The sequence below is a fragment of the Somniosus microcephalus genome, chromosome 3 (assembly GCF_052327205.1).
Source record: "Somniosus microcephalus isolate GS21.2 chromosome 3, FLI_Smic_1.0, whole genome shotgun sequence".
Classification (NCBI taxonomy): domain Eukaryota; kingdom Metazoa; phylum Chordata; class Chondrichthyes; order Squaliformes; family Somniosidae; genus Somniosus; species Somniosus microcephalus.
In genome coordinates this window covers 375,334,002-375,359,192 of record NC_140989.1, presented here as the reverse complement: position 1 = coordinate 375,359,192, position 25,191 = coordinate 375,334,002, and the positions used below count along the sequence as shown (strand labels likewise).

The 25,191-nt window shown below is 50.5% G+C and overlaps 2 protein-coding genes across 2 annotated transcripts in view; both read left to right on the top strand.

Moving 5' to 3' along the window:
• LOC147122453 (netrin-G1-like) overlaps positions 1–1,426 on the top strand; it is a 985,713-nt gene extending 984,287 nt beyond the window's left edge. Inside the window, exon 7 of the mRNA XM_085983611.1 lies at positions 1,345–1,426. Within this exon, the coding sequence (XP_085839737.1) occupies positions 1,345–1,352 (8 nt within the window). The 3' untranslated portion in view covers positions 1,353–1,426. The remainder of the gene's footprint in view (positions 1–1,344) is intronic.
• A 553-nt stretch (positions 1,427–1,979) lies between these two features.
• The window catches only part of LOC147122452 (netrin-G1-like), a 39,777-nt gene continuing 16,565 nt past the window's right edge, over positions 1,980–25,191 (top strand). The window contains exon 1 of the mRNA XM_085983613.1: positions 1,980–2,230. Coding sequence (XP_085839739.1) covers positions 1,988–2,230 — 243 coding nt within the window. The 5' untranslated portion in view covers positions 1,980–1,987. The remainder of the gene's footprint in view (positions 2,231–25,191) is intronic.

Here is a 25,191-nt window from a genome sequence, read left to right as displayed (position 1 = left end):
GGGAGTGCTGCACTGTCGGAGCGGTATTACTGAGGGAGCACTGCACTGTCGGAGGGGCAGTACTGAGGGAGTGCTGCACTGTCGGAGGGGCAGTACTGAGGGAGTGCTGCACTGTCAGAGGAGCAGTACTGAGGGAGCGCTGCACTGTCGGAGGGGCGGTACTGAGGGAACGCTGCACTGTCGGAGGGGCTGTACTGAGGGAGTGCTGCACTGTCGGAGGGGCAGCATTGAGGGAGTGCTGCGCTGTCAGAGGGGCAGTACTGAGGGAGTGCTGCACTGTTGGAGGGGCAGCACTGAGGGAGCGCTGCACTGTCGGAGGGGCAGTACTGAGGGAGCACCGCACTGTCAGAGGGGCAGTACTGAGGGAGTGCTGCGCTGTCGGAGGGGCAGTACTGAGGGAACGCTGCATTGTCGGAGGGGCAGTACTGAGGGAGCGCTGCACTGTCGGAGGGGCAGCATTGAGGGAGTGCTGCGCTGTCCGAGGGGCAGTACTGAGGGAGTGCTGCACTGTTGGAGGAGCAGCACTGAGGGAGCGCTGCACTGTCGGAGGGGCAGTACTGAGGGAGCACCGCACTGTCAGAGGGGCAGTACTGAGGGAGTGCTGCACTGTCGGAGGGGCAGTACTGACGGAGCGCTGCACTGTCGGAGGGGCAGTATTGAGGGCACGCTGCACTGTCGGAGGGGCAGTATTGAGGGAGTGCTGCACTGTCAGAGGGGCAGTACTGAGGGAGTGCTGCACTGTCGGAGGGGCAGTATTGAGGGAGTGCTGCACTGTCGGAGGGGCAGTACTGAGGGAGCGCTGCACTGTCGGAGGGGCAGTATTGAGGGCACGCTGCACTGTCGGAGGGGCAGTATTGAGGGAGTGCTGCACTGTCAGAGGGGCAGTACTGAGGGAGCGCTGCACTGTCGGGGGGCAGTATTGAGGGAGTGCTGCACTGTCAGAGGGGCAGTACTGAGGGAGTGCTGCACTGTCGGAGGTGCTGTCCTTTGGATGAGACGTTAAGCTGAAACCCCATCTATCCTCTCAGGTGGATGTAAAAGATCTGACGGCAATATTCGAAGAAGAGCAGGGGAGTTATCCCCGGAGTCCTGACCAATATTTATCCCTCAACCAACATCATTAAATAAAGGATAATTGGCCACTCATGTCATTTGGTATCTTAACGAGAGTCATTGAGCCGCCTCCTATTGGCTGCTGTGATTCACAACTGGTGATTATTTCTGTAACGCTGCAGCTAATGGGAGGCGGAGTCTGAGGGTGGGGTCAGAGGCCGAAGGTCGATGGTCAAAGGTCAGGAGCATCACCTGTTCCAAAATTCATTGATTTTATTTCTCTCCAAACAGGGAACTGATGCCAGAAGGAAGAGATGATCGATGGGAAACAGACTCTGGTCAGGAGACAGTCATCACATTGGGTCCCAGTACTGACTAATCAGCCAATCAGAACATCTGTCTGACAGCGAACAGCTGGGGGAAAACAGCTGGAATCCCAACACCCGGCACATCTGCACCAACACTGGGAAAACAGCTGGAATCCCAACACCCGGCACATCTGCACCAACACTGGGAAAACAGCTGGAATCCCAACACCTGGAACATCTGCACCAAAACTGGGAAAACAGATGGAACCCAAACACTTGGAACATCTGCACACATTGCACCATGTTACTGGAAGAACATCTGGAATCCTACCACCAGGAACAGGGATAAATAGCTGGAATCCTAACACAAGGCACATCTGCAAGCACCGAGATCACCGCTCTCTGTGTGGGGTCCAGTCGGAGCAGAGACCCCCTGAATCAGCCCCAGACGGACCGAGATCGCTGCTCTCTGTGCGGGGTCCAGTCGAAGCAGAGACCCCCTGAATCACCCCCAGACGGACCGAGATCACCGCTCTCTGTGTGGGGTCCAGTCGGAGCAGAGACCCCCTGAATCACCCCCAGATGGACCGAGATCGCCGCTCTCAGTGCGGGGTCCAGTCGGAGCGATGCGTCTGTCCGGTTTGTTGCCCCTTCAGGCCCTTTGGGCGGCCCTGTCTCTCGCCGCTCAGCACTTCCCGTCCTGGGGTCACTACGACCTGTGTAAGGCTCAGGTTCACTGGGACCAGGGGCTGAGTTGGGATTACATGGCCTGCCAGCCCGAGGCCGCCCTGCTCACCAGGTTCCTGAAGGTCAGGTTGGATCCCTCCGACAGTACGTGTGGAGAGACCCCCGAGATGTACTGCACGCTGGTGAGTAGAAGCCTTTCTGAGCCAGCCTCTGTTGTGTGTCGCGCTGTGAATGGATGCTCACTGAACGGCCGTTATCAAAGGGAATTCCATCCAAACTCCTACATTTGCTTCATTAACAGAGGCATCGAGTCCAAAAGCAAGCGAGTTATGGTGAACCTTAATAAATGACTGGTGAGGCCCCAGCTGGAGTATTGTGGCCAATTCTGGGCACCGCACTTTAGGAAGGATGTCAAGGCCTTGGAGAGGGTGCAGAGGAGATTTACTAGAATGGTGCCGGGGATGAGGGACTTCAGTTATGTGGAGAGACTGGAGAAGCTGGGATTGTTCTCCTTAGAGCAGAGAAGGTTAAGGGGAGATTGATAGAGGTGTTCAAAACCATGAGGGGTTTGATCGAGTAAATAAGGAGAAACTGTTTCCAGTGGCAGGAGGGTCGGTAACCAGAGGACACAGAGTGAAGGGAATTAGCAAAAGATCCAGAAGGGAGATGAGGAGAATGTTTTTATGCAGTTTTTGTGATCTGGAATGCGCTGCCTGAAAGGGCGGTGGAAGCAGATTCAATAATAACTTTTGAAAGGGACTTGGAGAAACGCTAGAAAAGGAAAGATTCACAGGGCTGTGGGGAAAGAGCAGGGAGTGGGACTAATTGGAGTGCTCTTTCAAAGAGCCGGCACAGGCACGATGGGCCGAACGGCCATCTTCTGTCCTGTCTGATCCTATGATTCTATTCAGTGTGGTTTTTGAATAAATCCTTCAAACAAACTTTAAATATCGAGGCCCTAAACGGAGCAGCGTTTGGAGTCCGGCGATTCTCCCTTGTGGATTATTATCTTGGTGGAGTTTTTTTATTCATTCTCGGTGTGTGGGAATTGTCAGCAAGACCTGCATTTACTGCCCATCCCTAGTTGCCCCTTGAGAAAGTGGTGCTGGGCGTTCCTCTTGAACCGAAGGAGACATTACGACAGGTAACCAAAATCTTGGTCATAGAGGTCGGTTTTAAGGAAGGACTGTAAGGAGGAGAGAGAGGTAGAGAGGCGGAGTGGTTTAGGGAGAGAATTCCAGAGCTTAGGGCCCAGGCAGCTGAAGGCACGGCCGCCAATGGTGGGGCGAAGGAATTGGGGGATGGACAGAGGTCAGAGTTGGAGGAGCACAGAGATCTCGGAGGGTTACAGGGCTGAAGGAGGTTACAGAGATAGAGAGGGGCAATTTTACTGGACTGGGAGCCAATGTAGTTCAGCGAGCACAGGAGTGATTGGTGGACGGGACTTGGTGTGAGTTAGGATATGGGCAGCAGAGTTTGGGATGAGCTACCAGAGGGTCCAAGGTGGGTGGCTGGCCGGGAGAGCGTTGGAATAATCGAGTGTAGAGGTGAGAAAGGTGAGGGTTTCAGCAGCAGTTGAGCTGAGCCGGCTGGAGACGGGCGATGTTACGGAGGTGGAAGTAGGCGGTCTTGGTGATGGTGAGGACATGGAGACAGAATAACAATCTGATAAGTTGCATTTAGAGAGACTGTGAGGATATGTAACCCTGCTGGACTGAACAGCAAAGGTCAGGACACGTAAAACACAAAACTTGCTGCTTCACAGCATCTCGGCATAAGGGGTGGCAGTGTTTGTAAAATTAGTCACAGTAATAGATGTGAGGAGGAAGGTCGAATGTTTATAAACACCCCCCTGGAGCGCCTGACGCTGTGTCTGAATCCTGTCCAATATCTCCAGTGGGGAATATGTCCAATTGTGTCTCTGAACTCTGTCCAATATCTCCATTGGGGAATATGTCCAATTGTGTCTCTGAATCCTGTCCAATATCTCCAGTGGGGAATATGTCCAATTGTGTCTGAACCCTGTCCAATATCTCCAGTGGGGAATATGTCCAATTGTGTCTCTGAACCCTGTCCAATATCTCCAGTGGGGAATATGTCCAATTGTGTCTCTGAACCCTGTCCAATATCTCCAGTGGGGAATATGTCCAATTGTCTCTGAACCCTGTCCAATATCTCCAGTGGGGAATATGTCCAATTGTGTCTCTGAATCCTGTCCAATATCTCCAGTGGGGAATATGTCCAGTTGTGTCTGAACCCTGTCCAATATCTCCAGTGGGGAATATGTCCAATTGTGTTTCTGGCCACTGATGTTTATAATGTTCAGTCTCTCCGGGGCTGCTGGGAGACTTTTCATTTCCTGAGGATCCGATTTCACCCAAAAGACACCAGACTGGATCCCAATCAGTGTTGCTGTAATCTCACCGTGCCTGACAATCTGATCTGAGCGGGTTTCAGTCCGATATCAACTGTCCAGTAATGAAGTCATTGAGATGTAAATTCAGGAGTGTTTCTAAATATTAATTATCCTCTCGTTGAGTCAATCATCTCTTCAGGATAACTGTTCCTACTTCATTGTTAGAGGCAAAACTCCTTGTTTAATCATCAGCCATATGTTTCACCAATAATTTAAAATGTGTAATTTATTGCAGAACATGCAGTTTATCAGAGGGAATTATTCTCCAGCTCAATTAGTAATCTGTTATATAAATACTAGGAGTGTTTGAGGTGAATCTTGCAGCAGTTCCACATTGCACTGTGGGAGCTGTGTGTGAAACACTGCCCGGACCCAGTGAGACCAGACTCGGTGTCACTGTGTCAGCTTCACCTCCTCAGGACCTCCCAAAGCGCTTCACAGCCAATGAAGTACATTTTGAAGTAAATCATTTTTCTGTCAACGATATGGCGGCTGCTGCACTTTATCGGCCTTTATCCCGTAGTTTGCATGTTTGAATATGGAACAGTTTTTTCCACGTGTACTCGCTCCTTCTTTCCCAATCTGTTCCGTCTCCTGAACTTCTGTTCTCTGATTCTGTATTCACTGTGAGTGGGTGAGAGACGGAAAGACTCCAGGGTGAGAATGTATTCAGACTCTGGCTGGAACGTTGGTGCAAAGACATTAATTCCTGCTCAGAATCTGTAGATTTTAAAATTCTCATCCTTGTGTTCAAACCGCTCCAGCTCTACAACCCTCCAAGATCTCTGTAACCTCCAATTCTGGCCTCTTGTCCATCCCCCACTCCCTTCACCCCACCATTGGCGGCCGTGCCTTCAGCTGCCTGGGCCCTAAGCTCTGGAATTCCCTCCCTAAACCTCTCCGCCTCTCTCTCCTCCTTTAAGACGCTCCTTAAAACCTACCTCTTTGACCCAGCCTTTAGTCACCTGTCCTAATATCTCCTCATGTGTCTCGGAGTCAGTTTGTCTGATTTACGCTCCTGTGATGCACCTTGGGAGGTTTCACTGTGTTAAAGGCGCTATATAAACGCAGGTTGTTGTTGCGGCGATGTGATGTGCCGGGATACGGTGGTGCAGGGATTCTGTTCCCGGACTAATAATCCTGAGAACGTGAGTTCAAATCCCACCGTGGGGCAGTTTGAAAAATTGAAATAAAATCTGGGATCAGAGACCATGAATCTGTCGGTTTGTTGTAAAAACCCAACTGGTTCACAATGTCCTTTAGGGAAGGAAACCTGCCGTCCTTACCCGGGCTGGGCCGATATGTGACTCCAGTCGGTGAGGACAGGGCCCTTTAATACGGTCCAGGTTTTTAAATCTCTGCTGTTTTATCTTTAGCTGTGAGCTGTAAAATCAGAGTGAACAAAGATCCAGTGATGGGCGAGTTTCTCTGAAGTGTGGGAGCGAGGTCAGAGTTCAGACAATGCGCTCTATTTATATAAAAAGGCCGCGGCTTCACAGAGTCTGACTCGGATTCTCTGCTCCACTTCCCTCAATATCACTCATTTTACCAAAGTCTCTCAGCAGCAGCATGTCGGGGAATGAGACCAGCCTGGTTATAGCTCACACAGGGACAGGAGGAGGCCATTCAGCCCCTCCAGCCTGTTCCACCATTCATAGGAACACAGGGACAGGAGGAGGCCATTCAGCCCCTCCAGCCTGTTCCATCATTCATAGGGACACAGGGACAGGAGGAGGCCATTCAGCCCCTCCAGCCTGTTCTACCACTCATAGGAACACAGGGACAGGAGGAGGCCATTCAGCCCCTCCAGCCTGTTCCACCATTCATAGGGACACAGGGGCAGGAGGAGGTCATTCAGCCCCTCCAGCCTGTTCTGCTATTTAATCAGATCATGACTGATCTGTATCTCCACTCTATTTACCCACCTTGTCTCCGTATCCATTGATACCCTTACCCAACAATAATCTCTCGAAATAACAACAGAAAATGCTGGAAAAACTCAGCAGGCCAGGCAACATCCATGGAGAGAAATTAGAGTTGACGTTTCGGGTCGAAACCCTTTTTCAAAACTGGAAAGGAAATAAAATAGACCGAAGGCAGGGTTGCGATAGAACAAAAGAAGTAAAAGAGACATTAAGAGGTATTCAAAACCAGACGAGATGGTGATAGGACAGTGGAGACAAAAGACGGCTGAGATTAGGTGTGAAGTGTACTGGCAGGATGGGAGACAGCTGCCATGTGGGAGAGAGAAAAAAAAGGAAAAGGGGGGGGAAGGGAAGACCCAAAACAAAGGGGTGGAAAAATATATAAGTAAAAATGTAATCGGGGCCGAGGTTATGATCTGAAATTGTTGAACTCGATATTGAGTCCGGAAAGCTGCAAAGTGTCTAATTGGAAGATGAGGTGCTGTTCCTCGAGTTTACGTTGAGCTTCCGTGGAACAATGCAAGAGGCCGAGGACAGTGAGGTCTGAGTGGGAATGGGGCGGTGAATTAAAATGACAGGTGACCGGAAGCTCGGGGTCACCCTTACGGACTGAACGGAGGTGTTCCGCAAAGCGGTCACCCAATCTGCATTTGGTCTCCCCAATGTAATCTCTCGATCTCAGTCTCCAAAGACTCCAATTGACCCCCAGCCTCATGATCAATATTTCAGGGTGTCCAGGACATGAGGCTCACTGACTATTGACCAGCTGATGCCGTGACCTTGGTTACTAATTACATCGCTCGCAATCTCTGTCCGGACAGTCTTTGAATAATTGATGTAAAGTTTGTATTCCAGAGAACAAAGCATCAGAGAATCAGACAGCACAGGAGGAGGCCATTCGGCCCATTGCACCTGTGCCGGCTCTTTGAACGAGCTCTCCAATTAGTCCCACTCCCTGCTCTTTCCCCAGAGCCCTGCAAATCTCTTCCCTTCAAGTATTTCTCCAATTCCCTTTTGAAAGTTACTATTGAATCTGCTTCCACCACCCTTTCAGGCAATGCATTCCAGATCACAAAAACTTGCTGTAAAAACATTCTCCTCATCTCCCCTCTGGCTCTTTTGCCAATTCCCTTCACTCTGTGTCCTCTGGTTACCGACCCTCCTGCCACTGGAAACAGTTTCTCCTTATTTACTCGATCAATACTCCGCATTATTTTGAACATCTCGATTAAATCTCCTCTTAATCTTCTCTGCTCTAAGGAGAACAATCCCAGCTTCTCCAGTCTCTCCACATAACTGAAGTCCCTCATCCCTGGTACCATTCTAGTAAATTCTGTAAAAGCTTTTACAGATATGTGAAGAGAAAAAGATTGGTGAAGTCAAGCGTAGGTCCCTTGCAGTCAGAATCAGGGGAATTTATAATGGGGAACAAAGAAATGGCAGACCAATTAAATACATACTTTGGTTCTCTCTTCACGGAGGACAAAAATAACCTCCCAGAGATGTCGGGGAACATAGGGTCTGATGAAAGGGAGGAACTGAAAGAAATCAGTATTTGTAGGGAAATGGTGTTAAGGAAATTGATGGGATTGAAGACAGATAAATCCCAGGGCCTGATAATCTACATCCTAGGGTACTTAAGGAAGTGGCCCTAGAAATAGTAGATGCATTGCTGATCATCTTCCAACATTCAATGGAATCTGGAACAGTACCCATGGATTGGAGGGTAGCTAATGTTACCCCACTATTCAAAAAAGGTGGTAGAGAGAAAACGGGGAATTACAGACATCGGTAGTGGGGAAAATGCTAGAGTCCATTATAAAAGATGTAATAGCAGAGCATTTGGAAAACAGTGACCGGATCGGAGAAAGTCAACATGAATTTACAAAGGGTAAATCGTGCTTGACTAATCTACTGGAATTTTTTGAGGATGTAACTGGTAAAATAGATAAGGGAGAACCAGTGGATGTGGTGTATTTGTTTCAGAAGGCTTTCAATAAGGTCCCGCATAAGAGATTAGCGTGTAAAGTTAAGGCACATGGGATTGGGGGCAAGGTACTGACTTGGATAGAGAACTGGTTTGCAGACACAAAGCAAAGAGTTGGAATAAATGGGTCTTTTTCCGAGTGGCAGGCAGTGACTAGTGGGGTACCGCAGGGATCGGTCCTAGGACCCCAGCTATTCGCAATATATATTAATGATCTAGGCGAGGGAACTAGATGTAATATCTCCAAGTTTGCAGATGACACAAAGCTGGGTTGGCGTGTGTGTTGTGAGGAGGATGCAGAGAAACTCCAGTATGATTTGGACAGGTTGGGTGATTGGGCAGATGCATGGCAGGTGCAGTATAATGTGGATGAATGCGAGGTTATCCACTTTGGTGGCAAAAACAGGAAGGCAGATTATTATCTGAATGGCAAAAGATTGGGAGAAGGGGAAGTGCAACGAGACCGAGGTGTCCTTGTGCACCAGTCTCCTCATTTACACTATCAAAAACCCTCATTATTTTGAACATCTCGATTAAATCTCCCCTTAATCTTCTCTGCTCTAAGGAGAACAATCCCAGCTTCTCCAGTCTCTCCACATAACTGAACTCCCTCATCCCTGGCAGCATTCTAATAAACCTCCTCTGCACCCTCTCCAAGGGCTTGACATCCTTCCTAAAGTGCGGTGCCCAGAATTGGACACAATACTCCAGCTGGGGTCAAACCAGTGATTTATAAAGATTTAGCATGTCTTCCTTGCTTTTGTACACAGTATTGAAGAACTGTACACGGTATTCTATGAACCGTACACCGTATTCGAAGTGTGGTTGCCCCAATGATTTATAAAGTGACAGGATTACCTCACTATTTCGCTCCTTTATATTCATAAGAACATAAGAAATAGGAGCAGGAGTAGGCCAATCGGCCCCTCGAGCCTGCTCCGCCATTCAATAAGATCATGGCTGATCTGATCCTAACCGCCAATCTACTATCACAGAACCATCTCCTGTATCAAACAGAATTAGACACACGAAATAGGAGCAGGATCAGGCTACACGGCCCCTGGGCCCGCTCCGCTACCCACAGGGCCATGACGGATCCGAACCTAGACTCATGTCCAAATTCCTGCCCGCTCCCCGTAACCCTTAATTCCCTTTACTTCTAGGAAACTGTCTATTTCTGTTTTAAATTTATGTAATGATGTAGCTTCTACAGCTTTTTGGGGCAGCATATTCCATGGACCTACCACCCTCTGAGTGAAGTAGTTCCTCCTCATCTCAGTTTTGAAAGAGCAGCCCCTTATTCTAAGACTATGCCCCCTAGTTCTAGTTTCACCCATCATCGGGAACATCCTCCCCGCATCCACCTGATCCAACCCCTTCACAATCTTATATGTTTCAATAAGATCGCCTCTCATTCTTCTGAACTCCAATGAGTAGAGTCCCAATCTACTCAACCTCTCCTCATATGTCCATCCCCTCATCCCCGGGATTAACCGAGTGCACCTTCTTTGTACTGACTCGAGAGCAAGTATGTCCTTTCTTAAGTATGGACACCAAAACTGTACGCAGTATTCCAGGTGCGGTCTCACCAATACCTTGTACAACTGAAGCAATACCTCCCTATTTTTATATTCTATCCCCCTAGCAATGAAAGCCAACATTCCATTGGCCTTCTTAATCACTTGCTGCACCTGCATACTAACCTTTTGAGTTTCGTGCACCAGGACCCCCAGATCCCTTTGTACTGCAGTACTTTCCAGTTTCTTGCCATTAAGATAATAACTTGCTCTACGATTTTTCCTGCCAAAGTGCATAACCTCACACTTTCCAGTATTGTATTCCATCTGCCAAATCTCTGCCCACTTAGCCTGTCTATGTCCCCTTGCAGGTTTTTTATGTCCTCCTCACTCACTACTTTCCCTCCCATCTTAGTATCATCTGCAAACTTTGATATGTTACACTCGGTCCCCTCCTCCAAATCGTTAATATAGATTGTAAAGAGTTGGGGACCCAGCACTGACCCCTGTGGAACACCACTAGTTACTGATTGCCAGTCCGAGAATGAACCATTTATCCCAACTCTCTGCCTTCTGTTAGATAGCCAATCCTCTATCCATGCCAGAATATTACCCGCAATCACTCAGTCACTGTCCATGAGTTTGAAGGAGGATGTGGTTAACCAGAAATCCTTGTCTCAGTGAATTCACGACATGTGTTGTGAGCTTCGCTCGAACTGTGGAATTAAAGGGAGGATCATCATTACTTCTGTAGAAACACAGTCTGGGCCTCGCTCGGCTAAAAGTCTGACAGCCAATTATTTCTGAATCCAAGCACCAATTATGAAATCCCAGTGGGTCGTTACAGCTGGTGAATGTTAACGTGGAGTTTCTGCTTCTCAACTTTAAAATAAAGACTCACATTTCTGTAGCACCTTTCATGACCTCACGATGTCCCGTGGAGTGTTTGATGGGACAGTGTAGAGGGAGCTTTACTCTGTATCTAATCCGTGCTGTACCTGCCCTGGGAGTGTTTGATGGGACAGTGTAGAGGGAGCTTTACTCTGTATCTAACCCGTGCTGTACCTGCCCTGGGAGTGTTTGATGGGACAGTGTAGAGGGAGCTTTACTCTGTATCTAACCCGTGCTGTACCTGCCCTGGGAGTGTTTGATGGGACAGTGTAGAGGGAGCTTTACTCTGTATCTAACCTGTGCTGTACCTGCCCTGGGAGTGTTTGATGGAGCAGTGTAGAGGGAGCTTTACTCTGTATCTAACCCGTGCTGTACCTGCCCTGGGAGTGTTTGATGGGACAGTGTAGAGGGAGCTTTACTCTGTATCTAACCCGTGCTGTACCTGCCCTGGGAGTGTTTGATGGGACAGTGTAGAGGGAGCTTTACTCTGTATCTAACCCGTGCTGTACCTGCCCTGGGAGTGTTTGATGGGACAGTGTAGAGGGAGCTTTACTCTGTATCTAACCCGTGCTGTACCTGCCCTGGGAGTGTTTGATGGGACAGTGTAGAGGGAGCTTTACTCTGTATCTAACCCGTGCTGTACCTGCCCTGGGAGTGTTTGATGGGACAGTGTAGAGGGAGCTTTACTCTGCATCTAACCCGTGCTGTACCTGCCCTGGGAGTGTTTGATGGGACAGTGTAGAGGGAGCTTTACTCTATATCTAACCCGTGCTGTACCTGCCCTGGGAGTGTTTGATGGGACAGTGTAGAGGGAGCTTTACTCTGCATCTAACCCGTGCTGTACCTGCCCTGGGAGTGTTTGATGGGACAGTGTAGAGGGAGCTTTACTCTGTATCTAACCCGTGCTGTACCTGCCCTGGGAGTGTTTGATGGGACAGTGTAGAGGGAGCATTACTCTGTATCTAACCCGTGCTGTACCTGCCCTGGGAGTGTTTGATGGGACAGTGTAGAGGGAGCATTACTCTGTATCTAACCCGTGCTGTACCTGCCCTGGGAGTGTTTGATGGGACAGTGTAGAGGGAGCTTTACTCTGTATCTAACCCGTGCTGTACCTGCCCTGGGAGTGTTTGATGGGACAGTGTAGAGGGAGCTTTACTCTGTATCTAACCCGTGCTGTACCTGCCCTGGGAGTGTTTGATGGGACAGTGTAGAGGGAGCTTTACTCTGTATCTAACCCGTGCTGTACCTGCCCTGGGAGTGTTTGATGGGACAGTGTAGTCATAGAGTCATAGAGTCATAGAGTTTTACAGCACAGAAAGAGGCCCTTCGGCCCATCGTGTCTGCGCCGCCCATCCATCCCTGTCCAGTCTAATCCCATTTTCCAGCATTTGGTCCATAGCCTTGTATGCAATGGCATTTCAAGTGCTCATCCAAATGCTTCTTGAATGTTGTGAGGGTTCCTGCCTCTACCACCCTTTCAGGCAGTGAGTTCCAGCTTCCAACCACCCTCTGGGTGAAAAAGTTCCTCCTCAAATCCCCCCTAAATCTCCTGCCCCTTACCCTGAATCTGTGCCCCCTTGTTATTGACCCCCCTACTAAGGGGAAAAGTTCCTCTTTATCTACCCTATCTATGCCCCTCATCATTTTGTACACCCCAATCAGGTCCCCCCTCAGCCTCCTTTGCTCCAAGGAAAACAACCCCAGCCTGTAGAGTCTCTCTTCATAGCTAAGGCGCTCCATCCCAGGTAACATCCTGGTGAATCTTCTCTGCACCCTCTCCAGAGCAATCACATCCTTCCTATAGTGAGGCGACCAGAACTGCACACAGGATTCCAGCTGTGGCCTCACCAGTGTTTTGTACAGCTCCATTATAACCTCCCTACTCTTATATTCTATGCCTCTGCTAATGAAGGCAAGTATCCCATATGCCTTTTTAACCACCTTATCTACCTGCTCCGCTGCCTTCAGGGATCTATGTACATGTACACCAAGGTCCCTCTGACCCTCTGTACTTCCTAGGGCCCTACCACCCATTGTGTATTCCCTTGCCTTATTTGACCGTCCAAAATGCATCACCTCGCATTTTTCCGGGTTAAATTCCATTTGCCACTTTTCCGCCCATCTGACCAACCCGTTAATATCGTCCTGTAGCCTGAGACTTTCCTCCTCGCAATTTACCACCCCACCAATTTTCGTGTCATCCGCGAACTTACTGATCATACCCTTTACATTCTCATCCAAATCGTTAATGTAGATCACAAACAGCAAGGGACCCAGCACCGATCCCTGAGGTACCCCACTGGACACAGGCTTCCAGTCACAAAAGCAACCTTCGACCATCACCCTCTGCCTCCTGCCACTCAGCCAGTTTAGGATCCAACGCGCCAAGGCCCCCTGGATCCCATGGGCTCTTACCTTCTTGACCAGTCTCCTATGCGGGACTTTGTCAAAAGCTTTACTGAAGTCCATGTAAACCACATCCACAGCATTTCCCTCATCTACACAGCTAGTCACCCCCTCGAAAAATTCAATCAGATTGGTCAGACATGATTTACCCTTGACAAAGCCATGCTGACTATCCCCGATTAATCCTTGCCTCTCCAAGTGGAGACTAATTCTGTCCCTCAGAATTTTTTCCAATAATTTCCCTACCACAGATGTTAGGCTCACTGGCCTGTAATTCCCTGGTTTATCCCTGCTACCCTTCTTGAATAATGGTACTACGTTAGCTGTTCTCCAGTCCTCTGGTACATCCCCTGTGGCCAGAGAGGTTCTGAAAATTTGTGTCAGAGCCCCCGCAATCTCCTCCCTTGCCTCACACAACAGCCTGGGATACATCTCGTCCGGGCCTGGGGATTTATCCACTTTTTGGCCTGCTAAAACCGCTAGTACCTCCTCCCTCTCGATGCTAATATGTTCAAGTATGTCACAGTCCCCTTGCCCGATTTCTATGCCTACATCATCTTTCTCCCCAGTGAACACGGAGGCAAAAAATTCATTTAAAACCCCACCTACTTCTTCTGGCTCTACACACAGCTTGCCACTTTGGTCCCTAATGGGCCCTACCCTTTCCCTGGTTATCCTCTTGCCCTTAATATACTTATAAAACATCTTAGGATTTTCCTTTATCTTGCTCGCCAGTGTTATTTCATGGCCCCTCCTCGCCCTCCTAATTTCCTTTTTAAGTATGCCCCTGCACCTCTTATACTCCTCTAGGGCTTCCACCGTCTTTTGTCTTTTGTAACTGCCAAAAGCCCCCCTTTTTTTCCTAATGCATTTTTGTATGTCCTTTGTCATCCAAGGTTCCCTTTGCTTGTTGGTCCCACCCTTGACCCTTACAGGAACATGTTGGTGTTGTACTCTCTCTATTTCCCTTCTGAAAGCCTCCCACTGTTTTGATGTGGATTTTCCTATAAGTAGCTGCTCCCAGTCCACTTTGGCCAGATCCTGTCTTATCTTATTAAAATCTGCCTTCCCCCAATTTAGAACCCTTATTTCCGGGCCGTCTTTGTCTTTTTCCATGACCACCTTAAATCTCACCGAATTGTGGTCACTATCGCCAAAATGCTCTCCTACAGACACGTCCACCACCTGCCCGTCTCCATTCCCTAGAATTAGGTCCAGCACCGCTCCCTCTCTTGTAGGACCTTCTACATGTTGGCTCAAAAAGCTTTCCTGAATGCACTTTAAGAATTTTTCACCCTCCAAGCCTTTCACACTCTGACTATCCCAATTTATATTGGGGAAGTTGAAATCCCCCACTATTATTACCCTATTATTTTCGCACTTCTCTGAGATTTGCCTGCATATCTGTTCCTCTATCTCCCCCTGGCTGTTTGGGGGCCTATAGTACACTCCCAGCAAGGTGCTTGCCCCCTTTTTGTTTTTAAGTTCTACCCATATGGCCTCATTAGAGGAACCCGCTAATATATCATCCCTCCTTACAGCAGTAATAGACTCCTTAATTAATATTGCAACACCCCCTCCCCTTTTACCCCCCCCTCTGTCTCGCCTGAAGATTCTATACCCCGGAATATTCAGCTGCCAGTCCTGACCCTCCCTCAACCATGTCTCCGTGATAGCCACAATATCGTACTCCCATGTGTTCATCAACAACTTCAGTGCATCCACCTTATTTGCAAGACTCCTTGCATTAAAATAAATGCATTCCAGCCCTGCCATATTCCCTTTTGCCTTCACATCTTTGCTCTGCCTTCCCTGCTGACTTGTTTTTTCCTCTGTATTTGGCTGTACCTCACCCCCTACTATAGCTCCACTCTGTATCCCATCCCCCAGCAGTGCTTGCAAACCTCCCCGCAAGGATATTGGTTCCCCTCTGGTTCAGGTGTAAACCGTCCTACTTGTACAAGTCCCACCTGCCCCAGAAGCAGTCCCAGTGATCCAGGAATCTAACCCGTGCTGTACCTGCCCTGGGAGTGTTTGATGGGACAGTGTAGAGGGAGCATTACTCTGTATCTAACCCATGCTGTACCTGCCCTGGGAGTGTTTGATGGGACAGTGTAGAGGGAGCTTTACTCTGTATCTAACCCATGCTGTACCTGCCCTGGGAGTGTTTGATGGGACAGTGTAGAGGGAGCTTTACTCTGTATCTAACCCATGCTGTACCTGCCCTGGGAGTGTTTGATGGGACAGTGTAGAGGGAGCTTTACTCTGTATCTAACCCATGCTGTACCTGCCCTGGCAGTGTTTGATGGGACAGTGTAGAGGGAGCTTTACTCTGTATCTAACCCGTGCTGTACCTGCCCTGGGAGTGTTTGATGGGACAGTGTAGAGGGAGCTTTACTCTGTATCTAACCCGTGCTGTACCTGCCCTGGGAGTGTATGATGGGACAGTGTAGAGGGAGCTTTACTCTGTATCTAACCCGTGCTGTACCTGCCCTGGGAGTGTTTGATGGGACAGTGTAGAGGGAGCTTTACTCTGTATCTAACCCGTGCTGTACCTGCCCTGGGAGTGTATGATGGGACAGTGTAGAGGGAGCTTTACTCTGTATCTAACCCGTGCTGTACCTGCCCTGGGAGTGTTTGATGGGACAGTGTAGAGGGAGCTTTTCTCTGTATCTAACCCGTGCTGTACCTGCCCTGGGAGTGTTTGACGGGACAGTGTAGAGGGAGCTTTACTCTGTATCTAACCCGTGCTGTACCTGCCCTGGGTGTGTTTGATTGGACAGTGTAGAGGGAGCTTTACTCTGTATCTAACCTGTGCTGTACCTACCCTGGGAGTGTTTAATGGGACAGTGTTGTGGGAGCTTTACTCTGTATCTAACCCGTGCTGTACCTGCCCTGGGAGTTTGCGATGGGACAGTGTAGAGGGAGCTTTACTCTGTATCTAACCCGTGCTGTAGCTGCCCTGGGAGTGTTTGATGGGACAGTGTAGAGAGAGCTTTACTCTGTATCTAACCCATGCTGTAGCTGCCCTGGGAGTGGTGATGGGAAAGTGTGGAGGGAGCTTTACTCTATATCTAACCCGTGCTGTACCTGCCCTGGGAATGTTTGATGAGACAGTGTAGAATGAGTATTACTCTGTGTCAAACCTATGCTGTACCTGCCCTGGTTGTGTTTGATGGGACAGTGTAGAGGGAGCTTTACTCTGTATCTAACCCATGCTGTACCTGCCCTGGGAGTGTTTGATGGGACAGTGTAGAGGGAGCTTTACTCTGTATCTAACCCGTGCTGTACCTGCCCTGGGAGTGTTTGATGGGATAGTGTAGAGAGAGCTTTACTCTGTATCTAACCCGTGCTGTACCTGCACTGGGAGTGTTTGATGGGACAGTGTAGAGAGAGCTTTACTCTGTATCTAACCCGTGCTGTACCTGCCCTGGGAGTGTTTGATGGGATAGTGTAGAGAGAGCTTTACTCTGTATCTAACCCGTGCTGTACCTGCCCTGGGAGTGTTTGATGGGACAGTGTAGAGGGAGCTTTACTCTGTTTCTAACCCGTGCTGTACCTGCCCTGGGAGTGTTTGATGGGACAGTGTAGAGGGAGCTTTACTCTGTATCTAACCCGTGCTGTACCTGCCCTGGGAGTGTGTGATGGGACAGTGTAGAGGGAGCTTTACTCTGTATCTAACCCGTGCTGTACCTGCCCTGGGAGTGTTTGATGGGACAGTGTAGAGGGAGCTTTACTCTGTATCTAACTCGTGCTGTACCTGCCCTGGGAGTGTTTGATTGGACAGTGTAGAGGGAGCTTTACTCTGTATGTAACAGCGATTTACTTGTACTTCTCGTAATCTAGTATACTGTATTCGCTGCTCATGATGTGGTCTCCTCTACATTGGGGAGACTTAACGCAGATTGGGTGACCGCTTTGCAGAACACCTCCATTCAGTCCGTAAGGGTGACCCCGAGCTTCCAGTCGCCTGTCATTTTAATAGAATGCTCCATTCCCACTCGGACCTCACCGTCCTTGGCCTCTTGTATTGTTCCACGGAAGCTCAACGTAAACTCGAGGAACAGCACCTCATCTTCTGATTAGGCACTCTGCAGCCTTCCGGACTCAACATCGAGTTCAACAATTTCAGATCATAACCTCGGCCCCTATTACACATTTTTTCTTGTAATTTTTCCACTCCTTCTCTCCCCCCCCCTTTCCTTTTGTTTCTCTCTCACACCTGGCAGCTACCTCTTGCCCTGCCAGTACACTTCACACCCAATCTCAGCCTATTACCATCTCGTCTAGCTCTTTTGTTTCTTTCACTTCTTTTGTCAGATCGCAGCCCTGCCTTCGATCTAATTTCTTTTCTTTCCAGTTTTGAAGAAGGGTTCGACCTGAAACGTCAACTCAAATTTCTCTCCACAGATGTTGCCTGACCTGCTGAGTTTTTCCAGCATTTTCTGTTGTTATTTCGGATTTCCAACATCTGCAGTATTTTGCTATCTGTACCTGCGCTGGGAGTGTTTGATGGGACAGTGTAGAGGGAGCTTTACTCTGTATCTAACCTGTGCTGTGCCTGCCCTGGGAGTGTTTGATGGGACAGTGTAGAGGGAGCTTTCCTCTATATCTAACCCGTGCTGTACCTGCCCTGGGAGTGTTTGATGGGACATTGTAGAGGGTGCTTTACTCTGTATCTAACCTGTGCTGTACCTGCCGTGGGAGTGTTTGATTGGACAGTGTAGAGGGAGCTTTATTCTGTATCTAACCCGTGCTGTGCCTGCCCTGTGAGTGTTTGATGGGACAGTGTAGAGGGAGCTTTACTCTGTTTCTAACCCGTGCTGTACCTGCCCTGTGAGTGTTTGATGGGACAGTGTAGAGGGAGCTTTATTCTGTATCTAACCCGTGCTGTGCCTGCCCTGGGAGTGCTTGACGGGACAGTGTAGAGGGAGCTTTACTCTGTATCTAACCCGTGCTGTGCCTGTCCTGGGAGTGTTTGATTGGACAGTGTAGATGTGCTGTTGTTTGCTAAGAGCTGCCAGACTTGCATTAATGGTGTCCTTGGATTAATTCCTGAGCTGACCTGTCCTACACAGAGAGCTAATGAAGGATGTGAGGTTGCAGGTTCTCCATTAGAGGGACACTGGGAGATGGAGCTGAGATTTTGCCGCAGTGTTGGATTGAGATGAACACCATGTTTCGCTCGTTCCTCCAACACCCGGGATTTCCAGTAGGAATTCCAGAATGTTCTCCATCATGTTACAAACGTGCAATGAGACCTGGGTGTCCTTGTGCACCAGTCGCTGAAGGTAAGCATGCGGGTGCAGCAGGCGGTTAAGAAGGCCAATGGTACGTTGGCCTTCATAATGATAGGATTCGAGTACAGGAGCAAGGATGTCTTGCTGCAGCTGTACAGGGCCTTGGTGAGACCACACCTTGAGTATTGTGTGCAGTTTTGGTCACCTTACCTGAGGAAGGATGTTCTTGCCATGGAGAGAGTGCAGCGAAGATTCACCAGACTGATACCTGGGATGGCAGGAATGACGTATGAGGAGAGGTTGGGCCGATCTGGCTTATATTCGCTAGAGTTTAGAAGATTGAGAGGGGATCTCATTGAAACTTATAAAATTCTATCAGGACTGGACAGACTAGATGCAGGAAGGATGTTCCCGATGGTGGGGGAGTCCAGAACCAGTGGTCACAGTCTAAGGATAAGGGGTAAGCCATTTAGGACTGAGATGAGGAGGAATTTCTTCACCCAGAGAGTGGTGAACCTGTGGAATTCTCTACCACACAAGGCAGTTGAGGCCAATTCATTAAATATATTCAAGAAGGAGTTAGATATATTTCTTAAGGCTAAAGCGATCAAGGGATATGGGGAGAAAGCAGGGACAGGGTACTGAATTTGGATGATCAGCCATGATCTCATTAAATGGCGAGCAGGCTCGAGGGGCCGAATGGCCTACTCCTGCTCCTATCTTCTATGTTTCTATGTTATCATTTACAAATTGATCTTTTCACAAGGTGTTGCTTGTGCTGTTCAGACAGCCATTAACTGTCTAACATTTGAGGCATTTCCCAGGTATCTGACTCCAGGATATACTTGGGTCTCCTCACAGATGTTGTGAGTTTGAACTGATTCTAAGCTGGTGCCTGGGGATTGTGTCTGATACTCTGGGGATTGTGAACATCTGTATCTGTTCCTCTGCCAGCTGTTCACAGAATCTCACAGCACAGGAGGAGGCCATTCGGCCCATCGTGCCTGTGCCGGCTCTTTGAAAGATCTCCAATTAGTCCCACTTCCTGCTCTTTCCCCACAGCCCTGCAATTTATCCTTTTCAAGTATATTTTTCCCTGTTTTAAGGGAGTTTATTTTAAGCAGGTTCGAACAGCAGACGGGATCTCAGTCTGAACGAGCCAAACATTCGCTCTGTAATATCGCAGCCCGTTCTATTGGGTCTGGGACTAAACCTTTAATACTCAGACTGAAAACCCAGAGCCCGGGAGAGGCGACAGTAAGTGAATTAAACCTGAGGCCATAGACTTTATCCCCATTAATCCTCTCCCTGACCAATATCTCACTCACTGCCCACTGTCCCCAGTAAACCGGCTGCACATTAAACTTCACCAGTCTCTTTATTCCTGGATCAGAGCTCCCTCACTGCGCTGTTCCCATTGGCAATGTTCTGCTCACTTTAGCAGCTCAGAGAGGAGAATGTTTGAAGAACGATTTACTGTTGTTGTGGCGATGACTGACTGACCCCTGACCCTGTCACCAGCGGGTGGGTTTTACTATCGAGCAGTTTGAATGATCAGGAGTCTCGGTTCCGTCTCCTGTTATTCTCTGTTTCCCATTCTCTGTATTGCCCAGGCGCAGATTTCATTATAAACACAGATAGAGACAGACAGGCAAGGTCAAGGGTTCAAGTCCCACTCCAGAGACTCGAGCACAAAATCCAGGCCGACACTCCCAGTGCAGTACTGAGGGAGCGCCGCATTGTCGGAGGGTCAGTACTGAGGGAACGCTGCACTGTCGGAGGGTCAGTACTGAGGGAGTGCTGCACTGTCGGAGGGGCAGTACTGAGGTAATGCTGCACTGTCGGAGGGGCAGTACTGAGGGAGTGCCGCACTGTCGGAGGGGTAGTACTGAGGGAGTGCCGCACAGTCGGAATGTCAGTACTGAGAGAGCGCTGCACTGTCGGAGGGGCAGTACTGAGGGAGTGCTGCACTGTCAGAGGGGCAGTACTGAGGGAGCACTGCACTGTCGGAGGCGTAGTACTGAGGGAGCGCTGCACTGTCGGAGGGGCAGTACTGAGGGAGCGCTGCACTGTCGGAGGGGCAGTACTGAGGGAGCGCTGCACTGTCAGAGGGGCAGCACTGAGGGAGCACTGCACTGTCGGAGGGGTAGGACTGAGGGAGTGCTGCACTGTCAGAGGAGCAGTACTGAGGGAGCACTGCACTGTCGGAGGGGCAGTACTGAGGGAGCACAGCACTGTCAGAAGGTCAGTACTGAGGGAGCGCTGCACTGTCAGAAGGTGTGGTAAACCACTGCTAACTCTGTACATGTCTGTGTGGTAAACCACTGTTAACTCTGTACAGGTCCGGGCATGTCTCCGCCCCTGGCTCCACCCCTAAGCCCGGGTATAAAAGTGACTCACCACCCTTCCCCCGGGAGCTCTTAGGATGGATCCACTAGCAGAGGCATGCTCCAGTTCTTAGTCAATAAAAGCCTACTTCGTATAAGTTCAACTCGTAGTCTTTGGTGTTGTTGATAGTGCATCAATTTTATTGACTAAGTTTTCGACATGGAGCAAATCTTGAAGCCGGAACGTTTAGACCTGGATCCTCAAGCAGCAGATGCAGCCAATAACTTTGAACACTGGCTGAGCTGTTTCGAAGCCTTCCTGGAGGCCTCCAGCACTACCGTCACTACAGATGACGCGAAACGGCTTGTCTTGAACTCACGGGTGAGCCACCGAGTCTACTCGATCATCCGAGACGCCACTACTTACGCGGCCGCCATCGCGACGCTAAAGGAACAATACGTGAGGCCTGTTAACGAGGTCTACGCCAGACACCTCCTGGCTACCCGAAAACAGCGCCCCGGGGAATCGGGCGCTGAATATTCACTGGCACTGAGAGTCCTCGGCCGGGACTGTAATTGCAAAGTGGTGACGGCCAAGGAATGCACGGAAGACCTGATCCGAGACGCCTACGTAGCCGGCATCAGGTCCAACTATACTCGGCAGAGGCTGCTGGAACAGAGGGGGCTCGACCTGCAGAAGACGGTGGCCCTCGCTAACTCGTTAGACGTGGCCCTCCAGAACATGGACGCCTACCCCCCTGACTGGATGGCCATGTGGATGCCACGGGAGCAGCCATCTTGGGACCCGGTAAGGCCACAAGCCGCCAGCAGCCCAACTACAGCTGCAATGACCAGAGGCCAGAAATGCTACTTCTGCGGCCAGGCCAAGCACCCCAGACAGCAATGCCCAGCAAAGGACGCGACCTGCTCCAAATGCGGCAAGAAAGGCCACTACGCGAGAGTGTGCAGGGCGAAATCGACCCCCAATTCCAGCAGCGCCACGTGTGAACCGTGCAGGCCGCCATTTTGGACCCCACCAACCACGTGTGAGCCGTGCGGGCCGCCATTTTGGGCACCACCAGCCGCGGGGTGCCGCCATCTTGGACACCATTTCGGGACCAGGCCCCCGGCGCGGGCGAATACTACAGCGACCCACCGACCTCGACGATGGCCTCCATCACCCTGGACCAATCTAGGCCCCATCAACTAGCCAGGTCCATGATGAACGTAAAGGTAAATGGCCATGCCACAAATTGCCTTTTCGACTGCGGAAGCACGGAGAGCTTCATCCACCCCGACACGGTGTGACGCTACTCCCTATTGGTTATGCCCACACGCCACCAGGTCTTTCTGGCCTCAAAGTCCCATACGGCGGACGTCGGCGGCTACTGTGTAGCGACTCTGACAGTGAACGGCGTGGAGTACAGAGATTTTAAATTCCTCGTCCTGCCACAGCTCTGCGCTCCCGTACTGCTAGGATTAGACTTCCAGTGCCATCTGGAGAGCGTCACGATGGCATATGGCGGGCCCCTGCCCCCACTTACAGTCTGCAGCCGGCAGAATTTAAACACGGCGCCGCGCAAAGTATGCAGCCTGTCCACCCTGAAGGTCAAACCCCCCCCGTTGTTCGCTAACCTCGCCAAAGACTGCAAGCCAATTGCTACTAAAAGCAGGCGGTACAGTGCCGGGGATAGGAGCTTTATTAAATCAGAAGTAGAAAGACTCCTGAGGGAAGGGATTATCGAGGGCAGCACCAGCCCATGGCGAGCCCAAGTGGTGGTAGTGAAGACCGGCGAAAAACAGCACCTGGTTATTGATTACAGCCAGACGATCAATCGATACACGCAATTAGACGCATACCCACTTCCCCGCATATCTGACATGGTCAACCAGATAGCACAATACCGGGTATTCTCGACGATTGATCTGAAGTTGGCATACCACCAGCTCCCCATCAGGCCTGAGGACCGCCAGTACACGGCCTTCGAGGCCGACGGTCGCCTCTACCACTTCCTCCGAGTCCCCTTCGGCGTCACCAACGGGGTCTCGGTCTTCCAAAGGGAGATGGACCGGATGGTTGACCAGAACGTGCTGCAGGCCACCTTCCCCTATCTAGACAACGTCACCATCTGCGACCATGACCGGCATGACCACGACGCCAACCTAGAAAAATTCCTCCGTACGGCCCAACGGCTGAATTTGACATACAACAGAGAAAAATGTATGTTCCGCACCACGTGCCTCGCTATCCTTGGCTGCGTGGTGGAAAACGGAGTCATCGGCCCCGACCCCGACCGAATGCGCCCCCTCCTGGAACTACCCCTCCCCCACTGCCTAAAAGCCCTGAAGAGATGCCTAGGGTTCTTCTCTTACTACGCCCAGTGGGTGCCCAACTATGCGGACAAAGCCCGGCCCCTCATCAAGTCAACCTCCTTCCCCCTGACGGCAGAGGCCCGTGCGGCCTTCACCCTCATAAAAGAGGACATTGCGAAGGCCACAATGCACGCAGTGGATGAGTCCATCCCTTTCCAAGTGGAGAGCGATGCATCCGACTTCGCCCTAGCCGCAACCCTTAACCAGGCGGGGAGACCCATGGCCTTCTTTTCACGGACCCTCCAGGGCCCCGAAATTCGACACTCCTCAGTCGAGAAGGAGGCCCAGGCGATAGTGGAGGCTGTACGGCACTGGAGGCATTACATGGCCGGTAAACGTTTCACCCTGCTCACTGACCAACGGTCAGTAGCATTTATATTTAACAACAGACAAAGGGGGAAAATCAAAAATGATAAGATATTGCGGTGGAGGATCGAGTTATCCACCTACAACTACGATATCTTTTCCCGGCCCGGGAAACTTAATGAGCACCCAGACGCCCTATCCCGTGGTACATGTGCCAACGCACAAGTCGATAGGCTACGGACCCTCCACAATGATCTCTGCCACCCGGGGGTCACCAGGTTCTTCCATTATATTAAAGCTCGCAACCTGCCTTACTCCATCGAGGAGGTCAGGACCATGACCAGGAACTGCCAGTTCTGCGCCGAATGCAAACTGCATTTTTATAGGCCAGACAGGGCACATCTGATTAAAGCCACCCGCCCCTTCGAACGTCTCAGCGTCGATTTCAAGGGGCCCCTTCCCTCCTCTGACCGCAACACGTACTTCCTCAATATTATTGACGAGTACTCCCGTTTCCCCTTCGCCATCCCCTGCCCGGACATGACCAGCGCCACAGTCATCAGGTGCCTCAACGACCTGTTCGCCATATTTGGCTTCCCCAATTACATCCACAGCAACAGGGGCTCGTCGTTCATGAGCGACGAGCTGCGCCAGTACCTGCTCGAGAAGGGCATAGCCACGAGCAGGACTACCAGCTACAACCCCCGGGGTAACGGACAGGTAGAGAGGGAGAACGCAACGGTGTGGAAGACCGCCATGCTCGCCCTAAAATCCAAGGGCCTCCCAATCTCCCGCTGGCAAGATGTCCTCCCCGGTGCGCTCCACTCCATACGATCACTGCTCTGTACTGCCACAAACGCCACCCCTCACGAGAAGATGTTCGTCTTCCCCAGGAAATCCACCTCGGGGACATCACTACCGCCATGGCTGACGTCTCCGGGACCCGTCCTGCTCAGGAAACACATGAGTAGCCATAAGACGGACCCCCTGGTCGAAGAGGTTCACCTCCTCCACGCCAACCCACAGTACGCCTACGTGGCGTATCCTGACGGGCGGGAGGACACAGTCTCAATTCGAGACCTCGCACCCTCAGGTACCACCCGAAACACCATCGATCACCATCCACTACCTCCACCCACCATCACTACCCACGACGCACCACCAGGGTGTCTACCACGAACTGACGACATGCCGGTGCCACCCCTACCCCGAGAGGACAACACACCAGTGCTCCGTCACACGCGAGAAGCGGCCGCGGGCAAAGAACCGTCGCAACTGGCACCACGAAGATCATTACGGCAGACAAGACCCCCGGAGAGACTTTCGTATATGAACTTTTGAAACACTTCACCCCGCCGGACTCTTTTTTAAACGAGGGGTGAATGTGGTAAACCACTGCTAACTCTGTACATGTCTGTGTGGTAAACCACTGTTAACTCTGTACAGGTCCGGGCATGTCTCCGCCCCTGGCTCCACCCCTAAGCCCGGGTATAAAGGTGACTCACCACCCTTCCCCCGGGAGCTCTTAGGATGGATCCACTAGCAGAGGCATGCTCCAGTTCTTAGTCAATAAAAGCCTACTTCGTATAAGTTCAACTCGTAGTCTTTGGTGTTGTTGATAGTGCATCAGAAGGTCAGTACTGAGGGAGCGCTGCACTGTTCGAGGGGCAGTACTGAGGGAGCGCTGCACTGTCAGAAGGTCAGTACTGAGGGAGTGCTGCACTGTCGGAGGGGCAGTACTGAGGTAATGCTGCA